Raw genomic sequence first — 17569 nt, 5'->3', positions numbered from 1 at the left:
AGTTAGAGATCGCCAGGCCTCTGGGTACAGTGATAATCTTCCCCCGACTGCCTCCGAAGGTGGACAGTCGGGCAACACCTCAGGGATGCTGGAAGGGCTTATCGGAAAAGGTTTCTCGATTGCCCTGGTTCTGCGGACCCCCCCTGTCTCTAGGGCGACGTCTACCATTATTGTTCCCCCCTCTGCCTCTAGAGGGGAACCGACTCTGTGCATCAGGCAAAGCCCCTTGAGATTGCTTGCGGAACCACATTTTTCCACTTTTCTGGCCCTTGGGGTAAGGCCTAGAAGGAGTAGAAAAACAGACTCCGACGGCAGAAAGAGTTTTGCCATCCGTCTCGCACCTTGTCAAGGTTTCTTTCACTTGAGGACCAAAAAGGGACGATCCATCAAACGGGGAATTAGTGAAAGACGTCTTAAAGGGATCCGCAAAATTGCATAGCCGCATCCAGGCATGCCGGTGTAAGGCCACACCTGTACCTGCGGCTCTGCTCGCTCCATCAGCCGCATATGAAAGAAGGCGCATGGAGGAGTTAGCTATCGAATTGAGGGTTGCCAGCTGAGCGTTCATCTTATCCTGAAAACCCGCAGCTGTTGGATCCTTTAACATCTCACTCGCTTCCTTGATCAAGTCTCTTTGAAGACGAGTGAAATGACAGAGGTAGTTCAGCGAACGCATTGAAAAGGTCGCTGACGAAAACATCTGCTTCCCGTACCTGTCCATAGACCTAGATTCCTTGTTAGGAGGATGGACAGGCACTGAAGGATCAGCTAGTTCCTTCTTGGTGGCAGCAGCTACCACCATAGCATCCACAGAAACTCCTTTAGTCAAAAATTGTTTGTCTGCTGGTGCTGTAATAAACTTTGAAGGTCTCCTGGGGGTGGGGTCCACAGAGTCAGGAGCCGTCCAAGCCTTTGCTACCACCTGCATAAGGGGGTCAAGGGGGACACCCAGGAGGTGGAAGGGCGAGAACCGAACGCCTCAAGATACACAGATTCATCCTCCGAAGGGTTAAGGGCTGGCCAATTCCCCCTCTGTTTTAGGATCTCCAGGATGTCTGCAAAGGAGACATCTTCAGAGGGGAACGGGGAACCTTCAGAATCCTCTAAATCCGTGTCAGAGGTGACAGACTCAGGTGAGTCTATGTGCTTCCTCTTGCACTTTCTCTTCCTAGGGGGCTCTCCTGCCAATTCAGGAGAGGCCTCGGAAAAGGATGAAATCCCCACAGGGGATTCTTGAGGAGCTGGCTCTCTGCGGTCTGGGAAGAGGGAGTGAGTAGAAATTACCTGAGGCACCGAGGAGGGAGGGGCAGACGGAGCCGACTGTGGAGTTGAACCAGGATCCAACACACTCCGCATGACCTCGAAAGCACCCCTGTCAGGCAGAGCCAGAGGTCTCCGCTCCGAAGAGCTGAAGACCTCCCTCGGCACCGACAGTGATGGCTCCGAGGCCGATGTCGGAGCCGAACTTACCAGCGCCGAAGCACCGAGAGGGAGAGCGGGGTCAGACAAGGGTCCGATGCCACTCACCCCCTCGGAGCCGACGAGGGAAGTTCGGCGCCGAGATTCTTCCAATGAAGAAAACGGAGCAGACGACGGCGCCGAAGACAATTGTATCGGCTCCGACGCTGCCACAGTCTCGGGTCCGAAACGCCTCGGCTCCGAACTGAAAGGAGTCGGAGGAAGAATATTTTGAGAAATCGGATTAAGCATCGACTGCTGAGTCGGGCTCTGAAGCATTTGGGCCAGTGCCTCAGACTTAAGAAGTCGACTCACTACCCTCTGAAGAACATGGTCTGAAAGTCTCGACGACCTAGAGGAGTGAGATCTATGGCTCCGTTCAGACAGCAAGGGAGATGCTGGAGCCGAATGAACGGAGCCAAGAGACGGTGACCTAGACCTTTTCCTAGTTGTCGGTTCCTATAATTTTATCGGAGCAGACTCGGTGATTTCCAACACCTCGGCTCCGGCCGGAGCCGAGGGAACCGAAGAAATAAGAGTTCGAGTCTCATCGGCTCCAGCCGGAGCCGATGTTGTAGCAGACTTCGAAGCCTTAGGTGTCGACTCAGAAACTGGAGCCGACGACCTAGAAGGCTTGGAGGGTTTGCCCGAAGAAACAGTCGGAGGACCCTCAGGCTTTAATAAGCCTCGTAAAATAAGTTTATTTTTTCTTTCCTGCAGGACTCTAGGGCTGAAGCCATGGGATACAGCACAAGAGTCCTGCAGGTGTAAAGGTCCCAGGCAGTACACACAAGAAGTGTGACCGTCTGTCAGAGACATTTTCTGACAGCACGAGTCACACTTCTTGAAGCCTGAGACCTTTGAATCCTTAGACATTTTTAAGGAAAAAAGTGTAACCACCACACAACACAAACATACCGATTACACTATCCACTAAGATTAACTAAAATTAAACTACTAAAATTAGTTAGTTTTTAAATCCCTACAAACACATACACTCCACTAATAAGGGGATGGAAGGGCCCGAAGGCCTGAGGGAAGAACTAATAAGTTCTTGAGGAAAAAAGGGTGGATAAACAGGTAAGAAAGGGTCCGAATCCACTCACTAAGGGAAATAACAAGTAAAAACTAAATTAAAGGGACTTAATTTAACTATAGACTAATCTATATGAACTGACCTGAAGCCGGTAGAAAACAACACACCTCGATCGCTGTAGCGGCAAACGAGATCTGAGGTATTACCGCCTAGCATTGTGGGATATAAGGGGAGCCTCGAGCCGGTGGAACCAACTCTCGAGCTTTTAGAGTGGCCGAGTCGGAGCCGAGGATCGGCTCCGAACCCATCCAGCAAGAATGAAGGCGAGATGGACAACTTAACATCTGTTTGTTTGCCTAGCATGTTACTTGGTGTAGAATGAAGGAACTATAGGTATGCTACAAACTGAAAGAGCAGCAGGTCTTTTATTTATATTAAAATTAGTATAGGAGCAAATTTCCAAGATGGTAGATATGAAAAAAGAAAATGATAGATAAGGACCAATAATTCAGTTCGTTTTAGTAAAATTCAGTTACTGGCTAGTAAATACACTGCCTGGAATGACAGCAAAGAAGAAACCCAGTGAGCCTGAAATAAAAAACAACTAAAAAGGTGAAGAGAAAATGCTGACTGGGAAGAATCCTGTAGCAGTTCAACAAAAATCAGTTTAAGCTCCAGCTTTGGTACAAAAGATGTCTTCCAGCAATTTAGAGGAAAATATAAATCAAATTGCTCAGGGATGATTAAAATAAAATAAATGAAACATTGAAGGCATATATTAACTCAAATAACAAAAGTCTGGAAAAATGGAAAAAGCTTTAAACATCAGATGAGCTGATAAAAATGCAGAAATCTGAGGTCAAAATGAAGAAAAAGCTGACCGAGTATGAGACAGCTCAAGAAAAGTAGTTTAAAAATGGTAGAGTTAGAGACACAACATGAAAAGAGCACCTGGAATTTTCTGCCATACTAGAGAAACTGAAAGGAACAGACTGTATTAACTTTCTGAAAACACAAATAAGCCACTGGACTGGTACTCCACAGCAGGATTTGTTAGTTGAAAGGGCACATCATGTGTATGGTCCAAACTTGGCTGTGAGAAAGCAGCCAAGACCTGTATTAGTAAAGATGTAACCATACCAACAGAAAGAGTTGATCCTCACCAAACTGTCACAGAATGGCAAAGTACTAAAATATGTGACAGTAGAGTGTTTGTGGAAAATGATTATTCACTGTACAGCAGACAGAAGAGAAGCAAATTTATCCTAGTAATTGAGGAATTTTGAAAGACAGGTGTGAGATTCAAGCTGCTGTGTCCAGCTGTTTTCAGAATATTTTTCCCTGGAGCATCAAAGTTGTTTCTGATGCAGAACAAGCTGAGAAGGAGATATAATGTCCATATAAAAAGTGAGCCGTCAAACAGAAGGGGGCTCTGTTTCTCATTCTGCTGATGATGAAGCTCACAGGGAGACTTTTCCAGTAAAACCTTTTTCCAATGTTCCATAGGAAAATGCTTGAGAGACAGAAAAAAAGACAGTAGTGACTAGAAGAATCAGGTGTATCTTGGACTTGAACCTGAGTCTAGAGTATGGAGATGGATATGAACAGGAAGACCAGCAACACTGAAATTAGTGAAAATGTGAGAGTATAAAGCATCAATCACAGCTGTGAAATAAATATTTTCAAGAAAAAATGGCCAAGAAAGATTGGACGTTTGTTGACTTTGTTAAACTTGTGGGGGACTGAAAGATATATACTCCACTTCAAGTCATTAATGTTGGGAAAGACAATAGAAGGGGAAAAAAGAAAAGTAACCATAAGTAAAACAATTTGTGTTCTTAACAGTATTTGTATAAAACAATTCAGGATATAAACTGCACGTTATAGAGTAAAACAGTTTCACTGACTGTTGTATGTGATAAAGATACTAAAGTAAACAAGTACTTTTTTTCTAGTTTTAAGAAATGTAGGCATTACAATGTAAAGAGAAGAAAGGCTGGACAAAAGCATGTTTAAGTTACTAGGCTGTAACCTTGGGTTGTTGGGGTGGGGCATGTTGTGCAAAAGTGTACTGATTATAATATATGCAGAGTTGAGATGTTTTCTTTTACATTTGCATAGGTGAATGTCTGGATTAATGCCCTTGGCTTAATCCATTAAGCTTTTTGTGTAACAGAGTTGGCTTTAATACAATAGACCACTGTGAAGGTAAATAATCATTTTTCTTTAGCAAATAAATGTTCACAGAGTGAGCTGGTAAGTCCACAGCTGAGGGCAGTTGTACATTCTGTTCTTAAGTTTCCAAGGAAATAAGCTGACTACAAGTGAAGGCAATAAATCTTGAGAGGTCTGGACATTGTTTGTTGAGAGACACATAAGATTAAAGGGTAAAGGGACAAGCAGCTTAGTAAAAAATAAAGTATGAAATTACTGGAAGTGAATAAGAGACAGCAGCTTTTCTGATCCCTAAATACTTCAATGCATTTATTAGAACAATGTATTATCCAGTTTTATTTAAAGATAGCCAGTGCAGTTTGTAAGGGTAAAAATTTATGTTTTCTTACAGCATACAAGCTGTTTTTCACATCTGGGAGGGCAATAAAGATAAGACTTTAATAACTTTCTTGGGTGGCGTAAGTCATGGAACCTTGCTGGCTAGGCTTACGTAGGCCCTTGGGCCGATAGCCTAGTACCTACCTATGAACAAGAACAGACAACAATTAGTTTAAGTAGGAGCACATGCTATAACATGCTCCTTAGCATGGATAACTTTAATTTTAAGTTAGTTAATGCCTGTAGTACAGCTGTCAATTTGGGATAAATGTTCCTATCAAAAGGGTTAAACATTATTGGAAGATGTACATAGTTTTCATTAAAACAAAAAGTCTTGAAAAATGTGACATGGGTTCAAATGGAGAAGACAAGAAACACGTGTATAATGGATCACCCAGACAAACATATATAACACAAAAGCCGGAAACAGACATTTACAAAAGATGTCATATATAATAGGTGGGAATAAAAACTTCTTATAATAATGTTTGCACTATCTATATTACCCTGGAATATGAATGGCCTCACAAGTATGTACAAAAAAGTAACAATACTGAATTATATTAGGAAATGCAGAGTGCAAATAGCAATACTGCAGAAGATGCATTTGGAAAGAAGTGAGCACATCAATTTCATAAAAGAAAGAATTTCAGGACAGATATTCTGCAGAATATCAGGGACAACGGAAAAGGGGAGTACTTATTCTAATTGCCGGAGGTGCTCCAATAGTGATAGGAGTGGTGAAAAAAGATAATAATGGTAGATTTGCAGTAGTGAGAGGCTATAAGCAAGGGAAGAGATGGGGAATGGAATGTGATTTGCAACAATGAGGATGTATCCGAGGACCTGGAAGGGAAAATATAACAAAAGAGGGAAAATTTCTGGAGAGATTTATGAAAATATTTGGTATGGAACATATGAATTCAGTAGTGGGAACTTGGAGAGAATTTACATATCACTCCCCATGGTACAACAACTGGGCTAAACTAGACAGAAAATATATTTCACAAGAACATGTGCATTTAACTGAAAGCTTCGACAAACATCCTATAACTATTTCAAAATATCGATCAATAATAACTACGACAAATGTGAGGGTAATGAAGTAAAAAGGAGATACTGGAAATTCCCCACCTGCCTGTTAAAAAGAGAGGAATTTAAGTAATGGTACTGAAAATTATTCAAGAGTTATTAGGGAAGACAGAAATTTCCACAGTAGGGATACCTAGTGAGTGGGATAAAATGAAAGAGGGAAGAAAATGATAAAGAACTGGAAGGTTTTGTTTAACAGTATTTTAAGAGGCGGAGAAGCACCAACATCCTGGGAGAAAGCTGTGGTGGCTATAATAACTAAAGAAGATAAAGACCCATCAGACCCAGTTTCATATATTTCATTAATTTAAGAAAGGGACCAGTTTGTCAGACAAACTGGTTAAATCTTATTTCATAGCTCCTGTAGAAAGTTTTACAATAAATCCATTACTAAAGGGAACTTTTCCATGTGGAAGATGCAGAATTTGTGAATTGATTGCTCAAACTTTTGAGAAAATTGGAAATAATAAGTTGTGTCAGGTAATTTTTCATGTTACTGAAGAAATTATATATGCTTTACGCTGTCCATGTAGGCTAGTATATATAGGTGAGACTAAGAGAATGTTTAAGTGTGTCTGCAAGAACATGTCAGAGACATCAAAAAATGTAAAACTGAATGTCACAACAGTGACTATAAATTACTACAGGCTACTGTTTTGGAAAAAAATATTTGCTAAACTAGATGATGAGGGAAGGTTGAAAGATCAATTGTTATTTAAAGAATATTTATTTTAAAATATAACACTAACGGTTCCTCAGGGTCTTAACTGTGTATGCAATTAATTTCTATAATAGAATTATTAGCTTTGCTTGGTGGGTATTTAAGGGGAATGTTTGGAGAATGTTTTTTATACTTCTTGAAGACTGCTTGGTCGAGGCACTAAAATTTGGAATAAAAGTGGATCTTGTTTGCAGTTTGTGTTGTTTTGGATATTTTTTGCTGCTCTTTTGTGTGGTTTTCCAGTTTCATACATTCCTATTCAATTTTAAGCCATGATTATAAAGTGTTTGTGTCTACAACAGCTAAAAGAATGGCAAAGGTGTTACCAAAATTGATAGATATGGATCAATGTATTTTTGGTGACGAGGAAAACATTTAACAACATTAATACAGCAATGATGACCCAGAGGAAGCAGAATGTGAGAAAATAGTGCTGCTGTTGGTGGGTCTTGATTCAGAGTAAGCATTCAACAGAGAAGGTGGGATTTTATGTGCTGGACAATGTAAGCGTTTGTACTACCTGATACAATACAGTTAATTAGAAAGATATATGAGGGAATGGAGGCAAAAATTAAGGTTCTCCTCTGATACGTTGTGTCTAAAGAGAGGAACCAGGCACAGATGTCCTCTTTCCCTTTTGTTATTTTTCTTATATTTAGTGCCATTGGCAAAGAAAATAAGGAACTCAGAAATTCCAGGACATAAATGATACAGTAACTAAGAAAATTTGGCTTTATTTGCACATGATATTACTTTGTACCTGATAAAACCAGAAAAGGACATTTCAGTGTTGTGGAACATTCTTAGACAGTTTCATATGTTTTTGGAATACAAAATTAATAAAGATAAAACAAAGGTTAGAGCTGTAAACTATGTATCTACACATGATTTGTTCAGAAATGCCCACATTTATGGGTACATGATAAAATGAAGTATTTAAGAGTATGGGTAAAAAAGGGATTCGGTTATGGCAGCCAAAGATATGTTGGAAGAGACTAAACAAAAGAAAATACAAAAACTGAGAAACTGGAAGTTCTTGTTTATGAATAAGTGTAGCAAGTTACAAGTAGTGAAGATGTTTTTGGTCCCTTTAGTTTTATACACTGGTCAGGCATAGTTTGTCAACTAGTGGAGAAGTTGTGTATAGTAACTAATAAAGTTAGCTGAAGAATTTTATCTGGGAGGGGAGGAAGGCAATGATCAACTGGGATAAGTTGATCCTTCCAAAAGAATACTGTGCTTTAGGATTACCTGATTTGAAGTGATAATTTACAGCAACACAGTTAAGGCTCATGTACATAACACAAGCATACAGCTATAACTCACAGTGGAAATGGATGATGAAGAAGCATGGTGGTAAATTTAAGACAAATGGGAAATAGGATTTTGGATATCAATCCTTAAGGAGAATAACAGCCAAACAAAACATTAAATTCATAAAACAGTAGAAAGTATTTTAAGAACTAAGCCAACATGAGAATGGAGAAAGGTGATTATGCATATAGGGATGACTGAAATTACAGGTACAGAGAAGAGGCAAGAGAGGGCTAAAATTTACTGGGGAAAACTGGCAAAGAAACCAAGGTATTGACAGCAAATAACTAGAGAGGGAAAGATAATAGAAGGGAACAGGCGAAGAAGACATTTGGACCGCAGGCTATAAACTACCTTCCTTACCAGGGATTGCTATCACAGTACAGGCAAACAGAAAGGGAAGGAGTAATTCTAAGTGAAAGACCAGCAACTGGGTACAGTTTTTAGTTGAATCTAAAACAGAAGCTGCTGTTAAAAACGATATTTAGTAGGACATACAAAAATATTGTGCAATAACAATAGGAATGAATCAGAGGAGTTTATAAAAGATCGAGAAGAGAGACTGGATGAGCAATTCACAAGAGAACAATAGGAAGATAAGTGTATGGCTCCCAAACATGCAATAAAGTCTAGGAGGTTTGGGATTTTTGCTTGGAATGTCTGCATAGTTATTTTATACTCCAAGTGGACAAGATTTTTACTCAGGTAGATGGCAAATGTTGGAGGTGTGATGGGGAAGAAAGAAGTAAATGGAAAAAAGAAGTTATGTACTTACCATAACGTTCCATGTTTGTAGTCCATCTCGCCTACATTCTTGCCGGATGGGTTCGGAGCTGATATTCGGCTCTGACTTGGCCAATACTAAAGCTTGAGAGATTTTTACTGGCTTGAGACTAACCCCTATCCCTCGGTGCGGCACGGCCATTCCCCAGATCTTGTTTGCATGAAAGCAATACGTACCTAATAGTTATGAAACTATCAATAACTGTGTACATACGGACAAAACATTATGTAACATCATCTATGCCAGGTGGGCAACAACTACAACCAGGTCAGACAGCATAAGTATAGTCCACCAGATCCTCCATGAACCGGAAGGGGGCCGGAGGGAGAGATGCAAGAATGTAGGTGAGATGGACTACAAACATGGAACATTTCGGTAAGTACATAACTTCTTTATGTTATGTAGTCCTATCTCACTGTAATTCTTGCTGGATGGGACAGTGCCCCTAGCACTTTTATCCTGGGTGGCTCAAGCGAAGAGACTCTTCAGCACAGTGGACCCAAAGGATGACCTGTCCCAGGAGGCCAAATCCAATTTGTAATGAGTGGCAAAAGGTATGTAGTCTTACCCAAGTAGCTGCTGCACAAATAGTATCAATTGGGAGCCTAGACCTAAAGTCACATGAAGCTGATACTGCTCTTGTAGAGTGGCCTTTTACTTTGTTAGGTAACTGTTTTCCAGCAGTTTGATAAGCAAAGGAAATGCAATCTGAAAGCCGTTTTGAAAGGGTAACCTTAGAAACAGGCAAGCCTTTATTTTTGTCTGAAAAGGAAACAATTGGTCTCATTTTCTAAATTCTTTAGTCCTGTGCAGGTGATACCTGAGAATTCTGTGAAAGTTTAATTGGTGTAGCCTGTATGCAGATTTATTAGAATGATTTGGAAAAAACATTGGCAGCTCAATAGTAGTGTTAAGATTATGTTCTGAGCATACCTTGGGAATAAAGGAAGGGTTAGTCCTAAGTGAGACTCTTTCCTTGTGGAAAGCAATGTAAGGAGGTCGAATAGTAAGAGCTTGCAGTTCTGAGACTCTCCTAGCAGAGGTTATGGCTACCAAGAATAGTGTTTTCCAAGATAATAATTTCAGACCCGATGAAGAAGAGAGCTCAAAGGGTGAAGAAATTAAGGATGTGAGAACTAAGTTTAGGTCCCAGGGTTCTGGTGGCTGTTTGATTGGAGGCCTGAGAAGGAGAACTCCCTTCAAAAAGGTTTTGCACAAAGAGTGGGACATGATGGGATTTCCCATGAAGCCAAAATGATAATTAGAGATGGCAGATAACTGAACTCTAACTGTAGTGGCTGCAGCTCCTTCATGAAAGATGGATGCAAGGAAGGACAAAATAGATTCTATAGGAGCTGTGTATGGAACTAAGCCTTGGTTTACAGCCCAAATAGAGAACCTTTTCCATTTGCTGGAGTATAACTTCCTAGTGGAGGGCTTGTGGGAGGAAATGAGAATGTGCTTGAAGGTGAGAGGGAAACGCACCTGGCTATTCATGGAACTGGAGCAGCCATTCTGTCAATTTTAGGGTGTGGATGGTCAGATGGAATTGGCCCGATTGATGAATCAGGAGGTGTGGAGATAGTTCCAGAATCCATGGTTCCTCCAATAGGTAGGGCCACAGGAAGGGAAACCAGACTTGATGAGGCCAGTAAGGAGCAATGAGGATCAGGGTATGCCTCAGCTGTTTTGCTTTCTCTATTACCTTTGGAATGAGAGGAAAAGGTGGGAAGGCATAAATGAGTCCTGGGGGGCCAATCGTGGACTAGAGCATCCCTGGGTGACATCTCCGGATGGGGAATTAGGGCAAAGTAGCTGCTACATTTGGTGTTCAGATGTGTGGCGAATAAGTCACAGCAAAGCTGGCCCCATCTGTGAAAGATTTCTTTCACAACTTCTGCTTTCAGGGACCACTCGTGAGGCATGAGGATTGCTCGACTGAGTTTGTCTGCTATCACATTGGACTTCCCCAGGATGTGCGTTGCTACCAGAAAGCGTTGTGTGTCCATTGCCCACTTCCAAACTCTTAAAGCCTCTCTGCAAAGCAGATAAGATTTGGCTCCCCCCTTGCTTGTTTATGTACCACATGACAGACATGTTGTCTGACTGAATAGCAATTGTCCCGGTGGGAAGAGAAAACTGTGAAGTGCTTGCAACGCATATAGCACCGCTTTCATCTCCGGAACACTGATGTGCAAATGGTTTTCGTGGTTCTGCCAAGTACCTTGGACCATCATTCCCAGATAATTCCCTGCCCACCCTATCTGGGAGGCGTCCGTGATCAAAATTGCTTTTTCTTGAGAGGGGAACAATTGGACAACCTAAAAGAAGTTGATCCGTATGCAACCACCATGTCAGATCCTTCTTGCAGGTGTTTGTGGTGAGAATCTGATGAGACAGGGGAAGATCCTGCATTGACCATTGGGAAAATAGTAGCCACTGAAGTACTCTCATGTGCAGATGGGCTAAACTAATAGAATGGAGGAAGCCATTATCCCTAGGACTTGGACTATCCTGGCCTGAACTTTGTGACTGTTTAGCAAAGATCTGACTTGGTTGCATAATGAATCTACTCTTTCTGGTGTTAGTCTTGCTGACATGGTGGTTGAGTATTTCTGAGCCTAAGAATACAATGTGCTGCGATGGCGATAAGGCTGATTTTGTTAGGTTGACTGTGATGCCTAAACTGGTGCACAAGAACAGAGTCTCGTCTCTGGTTCTGATCAGTTGATACTTGGTGGTAGCAGCGAGGACAGTAATCTAGGTACGGAAACACCTGGAATCCTTGATGTCTAAGGTGAGCCATCACCACTGCCTTACATTTGGTGAACACTCTGGGGGCTGTAGTGAGGCCAAAGGGCAGTGTTTGAAACTGAAAATGACTGGCTCCCAGCCAAAAGCGTAAGTGTCTTCTGGAGCACCTGTTCATTTTGATGTGGTAGTACACGTCCTGAAGATCTATTGAGCACATCCAATTGTCTTTCCTGATAAAGGGAAATATTGACTGCAGAGTGATCATTCGGAACTTCGATTTCTTTACGGACTTGAGTTTGCTGAGATCTAGACTTGATCTTCAGTCCTCTGTCTTTTTTGGAACTAAAAAGAATCATGAGTAAGTTCTGGATCCTATTTGCTCTGTGGGGACTTCTTGGATGACTCTTTTTTACAGCAATGAGATGACTTCTGATGTTGTACAGTCTAGTTGAATGGATGGCATGGGCTGGAAGAGACCGGTTTACCAGGGGATTGGAAACAAAGGGAATCAGGTAACCTCTGGATATTACGGTTTGTACCAAACAGTCTTGTGAAATGTATTGCCAGGTGCTTGGGTACAGCGATAGATGACCCCCGACTGCCTCCAGAGACGGACAGTCGGGCAAACCCTCAGGGGTGATGGAAGGGATGATCAGGGAAGGTTTCTCTATCTCCTGGTGTTGCAGACCTCATCTGCCACAAGGACAATGTCTTCCATTATATTCTCCCCCTCTGCCCCTAGGGGAGGGTTGACCTTCTGCCTGAGGGAAACCTTTTTGGGATTTACGGAACCACATTTTCCCTCCCATATGACCCTTGGGATAGGGTCTAGAAGGAAGGGAGAAACTAACTCCGACAGCAGATAAGGTTTTCCCTTTCTGCTTGCACCTGGTCAAGGTCTCTTTCACCTGAGGTCCAGAAAGAGATGAACCATCAAAGGAGACGCTGGTGAAGGAAGACTTAAAGGATTCCATGAAGTTACAAAGATGCATCCAAGAATGTCTCCTCAGAGAGATTCCTGCTGCGGCTGCCCTACTCACTCCATCCGCTGCATAAGAAATCAGCCTCATGGAGGAGTTAGCTATCGATGTAAGGGTGGAGAGCTGCGCAGAAACGTTATCCATGGATCCCAGAGCTACTGAACCTTGAAGGGTATCTCCCAACTCCTTCAGGAGATCCCTCTGAAGATGAGTGAAATGGGTAAGGTACTTTAGCGATCTTAAGCTAAATGCAGCTGAAGAGAAGGTACGCTTTCCATACCTATCCATCTTCCTGGACTCCTTGTTAGGAGGATGGAGGTTGGAAGATGTCTCTGACAACCCCCTCTTGGTGGCCGCTGCTACCACCATAGCTTCAACAGGGACCTCTTTGGAAAGAAAGGTCTTCATCTTCTGTAGTAGTTATAAATTTGTTTTGCTTCCATGGGACAGGCTCCAATGTGTCTGGGGAGGTCCAGGCTTTCTGCGATATTACCCCCAAGAGCTGGTCATAAGGCAGTGTCACCCAGGAGGTGGAAGGTCTGGAACCAAAGGCCTCAAGATACACCGATTCATTCTCAGTAGGGTTAGAGGTCTTACAATCACCCCTCTAAGGATTTCTAGGATGTCAGAAAAGGAGACATCCTCAGAGGGGGATCTAGGGAACCCTTCTGATTCCTCCAAATCAGTGTCTGACATGACAGACTCAGGTGAGTCAACATGCTTCCTCTTACAAAGTCTCTTCCAAGGGAGCTCTCCAGTGGGATAATCTGGGGAGGTCTCGAAAGAGGGGGCATCTCCAATGGGGGCTGCTCGAGTCTCTAGTTCCCTATGTTGTGGGGGTGGTAGGGGAGAAGAGGTTGCTGTCGGCTGCTGGTGGGACATCGGTTCCAAGGGTATGGCTTTTGCAGAGGATAAAGCCTCCTCTATTGCTTCAAAGGCCTCCCCCCCCCCCGCTCCGAAGAAGACCTCCACTCCGAGGAGACGGATGGTCAGCTCCGAGCAATGGGGAATGGCTCCAAAGTAGATGTGGGAACTGGGCTGAGTCGAGCCGAAGCGCCAATAGGAAGGGATGGTTCCGAAGAAAACCCAGGGTGACTATCCCTCTTGGAATCACCTCGAGAGCGTCAGCTCCCAGATCCCTCTGCTCCCGACTGAGCCTCTGAGGATAGAGTTATCAGTTCTGAAGAAGCAGGAAGAATCCTAGGAACTGAAGGATCCAACATCGAGAAACCTAAAGTGATTGGCTCAGAGAGCGAAGCAGTCGGAGGAGGAGCAGTAGATTGCAAAAGGGTCAGCTCCAAAGCCTTTGGGTCCAGAGGGGTCAATTTTCTAGCCAGAGCTGAGTGAGAAAGCAACCTCTTCACCACCCGCTCGATGTCCTCATCTGACAGTGTCCTGGAGGATCGGGTGGAGACAGAAGGAGATCTCCTCCTCTCCAAAATAGGAGATCTCAAGGTAGGTGAGACAGGGTCAATCTCAGGTAACTGTCTCGATACCGAAGGTTGCCTCAGCACCGAAGAGACTGGCGGCACCGAGACAGAAGAAGCGGAATCAGAGCCAGAACTCCTTGGGTCCATTGCTTTGGACTTTTTCGACGGTTCTAAAGCTGGAGCTGAAGATTTTTGTTTAGTAGTCTTAGGAGCTGTCTGACCAAGTTCCAGCTGTTCCTGGACGGAACTGGTCATGAGACCCCTTATCTATCAGTTTGCGTTTCCTCTCATTCAAAACCCTGGTACTGAAGGCATGGCGAAAGGTACAGGGCTCTTGCAACTGGGCTTCACCTAAGCAGTACACACAGCTAAGCTAATGTGACTATCTGTCAAAGACATTTTCTGTGAACATTTATCACATCTTTTAAACCCCAAAGGGCGATGGTCCTTGTGTTCTCTGTCCTTATCCTTAGACATGCTAACAAGAACTAAAAAAAGCTACCTAGAAAAGATAGACAATCATGCTAACTATACTAACAATACTATCTACTGAGGTAAAACTACCAACAGTAAAGACAGAAAAAGGAAAGATTCTATATTTCATTTATTTTCTTTCTTTCTTTTTTTTTTGAAGAAACACACAGGGAGGAAAGGCCCTCTAACGTAAAAGGGCAACTACGACCCTCTAACTGAAACGGGCCGTACAATCTTATGGGGGGGTAGCGGTCAAACACTCAGTACTAGCTACAAGGAGAAAAAGATGAAGAAAAAGGTTGTGAAAAAAAAACAAGATTTAGTAAATAAATCTTCTACTTAGTCAACGAGCCAGTAAAGAGGCAACCTTGAAGCTTTCGCGGCAAACGAGATCTAGGGAATTGTCGTGAGGTACCACAGGATAGGGGTTAGCCTCAAGCCAGTAAAAGCTCTTGAGCTTTAGTATCGGCTCCGAACTCATCCAGCAGGAATTACGGCGAGATAGGACTACATAACATCTTATGCTTTGGGAGTGCAATGAGTTAGCAGACATTAAAACTTCCCTACAGGGTACTCTGTGAGAAATACTGGGTATGCATATGGTTGTAATGAAGGAAATATTTTGAGCTGGGATGCAGAATGTGACTTGCCTAGACACAGTAAGGAAGGTCTTCTTAAGTTTAATTCTGGCGGCTGCCAAACAAGCAATTACTAGAAAAGGGAAATCAAAGTCTAAACCAACCATATTTGAAGTAGTTAATATTGTAAAAATGATAAAATAACTGGAAGTGAGTCTTTAGAAAAGGGCAGAAGCAATTAAATATCTTCTCCTCTTCTTCTTTTGGCTTTTCCTGGTTAGGGGTCACCACAGTGGAACAATGTTCCGCAGAACGATTGGCAGTCGAGTTTTATGGTGTTGAGTTGCCAGCCCGGTGCCCAACCTTCCATAGAAGGTACAAACATGCACACACTCACACCTAGGGCCAATTTAGAGTGCCCAATCCATGTACAGCATGTCTTTGGGATGTGGGAGGAAAACGGAGCACTCTCTGGAAACCCACATGACTGCAGGGAGGACATGCAGACTCCCTACAGAAGGTACCCCAGCCGAGAATCAAACCACAGAACTTCTTGCTGTGAGGTGGCAATGCTAACCACTGCACCACCACAGCTGCCCGACAGAAGCAATTACATATAAAACATTGAAATTGTGGGAACAGTACATTCAGAATAATGTTTTGGATGAGAACTGCGGTTTAAGGGAAGGCAAACATTGAGCAATTTATGTAATGTTGGATTGGTCATAATTGTTCAGAAGACTATATGTGATGTACAATATTTGTAACTGTGAACATGTTAATATGGTTTATTTTTTATATATACATTTACATTTTCCTATGTCATAAGTGATAATTTCAATAAAATGTTTAAAAAAATAGTACAGGAGCAGTATGCCTACTCATCAGCTGTTCTACTGTAAGTGTTCTCACTCTAGGGTAGATTTTTACAGACACAAACAGGTATATAAAACTTCCAAGCCCTGAAGCGATACTCCATTGCTTAGCCCCTGCACACAGAAGTACGAACATGCAAGAAATGACCAACATGAAGACCTGAGATTACCACAGTGAGGGACCAAAAATTATATAAAACAAGTGATTTTTACATATTAGGAAATTTGAGTGTTGACATTTGTTGTGTGTGTGTGTGTCTGTATGTATATGTATGCAAATGCACATCGAAAGATTAAATATATACATTAACTACTAAAACAACCATTTGAAAAGTGATGGTGGCATACAGAATTATGCACTGAGAAGCTTACCAGCCATTGTGGGTTGCTGAGGTTCTACCTTTTCCACATTTTTCTCTTGCTGCTCTGGAAGAAGTGGCTCAATTTTTGCAGGTTCTGTAGTCACAGACAGTGTACTGAAAGTGCTAATCACAAGAATAGCTAGACCTATCCAAAGTACAACCTGTAAAGCAATACAGAACATGTACACAATTTTAAAACCATTTTATTTACAAGAAAAATTTTCTATATTACTGTTTTTACTCTGTTAATACAACTGCTCTCCCCTTCTTCATCTATATATCGAGTTTCCATTAACAAAGCACTCTTATATCTTCCAATATTTAAATTATTCCATATGACATACTATAAATTAACAGCAGTACATATACTTCAATGACAAAATGTTGGAGTTTTCAGAATTAGTTTTGGGCTATTAAAACAGCTGTTTTCTTCTGATTCGTCTAATGGATTAACTTTATTTATCTGGACCCCCTCTAACAGTAGGAATATCAGAACTATGGAAGACAACTCAAGGTAAAGTAGTAAGGCAGAATACTATGCAAACTTGGATACCAACTACAGAAGCAATCATAAGTAAGTTAAGAGTCCATATAAAGTGAAATACATTGTTAATGTTCAAGAAATTAACTCTTTCTTCTGTCTCTCAACCAGAATGTACAAACACACTGCTATAATATAGTACAATAGATTACTTAAGATGGCATACTATTTATATGCACTCTAATGACATACTAATGCCTTAATGCTTTACAGTAATGGAAATATTTCTGCCATGAAAAACAGCCCTACCCATACTGCTCAACTTCTTAAAGCCAGAAATCTGGACAAAGCCTACCATAATGGAAGGACAAAGGCCTAAATATAGGGATAGGTTTTAAATATTACTCTTATAAGCTTAGAAAGTTGCTAGAATAAAAGGATTTAACAGGATTTGTGTTAGCATGCATTTTCTGAAGGAAATAAAGTCTGAAATTCAAATATATGTCAATAATTTGTGATTTCAATCCTCAGTGATTTAACAAAGGAATGCAGAAGGTCAGATGGTAGTGGATATTGTGAAAAGAATGGACATGGCTGTGGTGAATACGTATTTTAACAAGAGGGAGGAGCATAGGGTGACATACAAGAGTGGAGGAAGATGCACACAGGTGGATTAT

The 17569-nt window shown here is 42.0% G+C and overlaps 1 protein-coding gene across 1 annotated transcript in view; it reads right to left on the bottom strand.

Annotated features, from left to right (window-relative positions):
- Positions 1 to 17569, bottom strand: part of SLC38A10 (solute carrier family 38 member 10) — a gene marked incomplete in the record, with an annotated part of 1157663 nt that overhangs the window by 476053 nt on the left and 664041 nt on the right. Inside the window, 1 exon segment of the mRNA XM_044072422.1 lies at positions 16422 to 16572. Coding sequence (XP_043928357.1) covers positions 16422 to 16572 — 151 coding nt within the window.

The sequence above is a fragment of the Protopterus annectens genome, chromosome 5.part0, assembly GCF_019279795.1.
Source record: "Protopterus annectens isolate FY-2018-M chromosome 5.part0, PAN1.0, whole genome shotgun sequence".
Classification (NCBI taxonomy): Eukaryota; Metazoa; Chordata; order Ceratodontiformes; family Protopteridae; genus Protopterus; species Protopterus annectens.
This window is presented reverse-complemented; position numbering and strand designations above follow the sequence as displayed.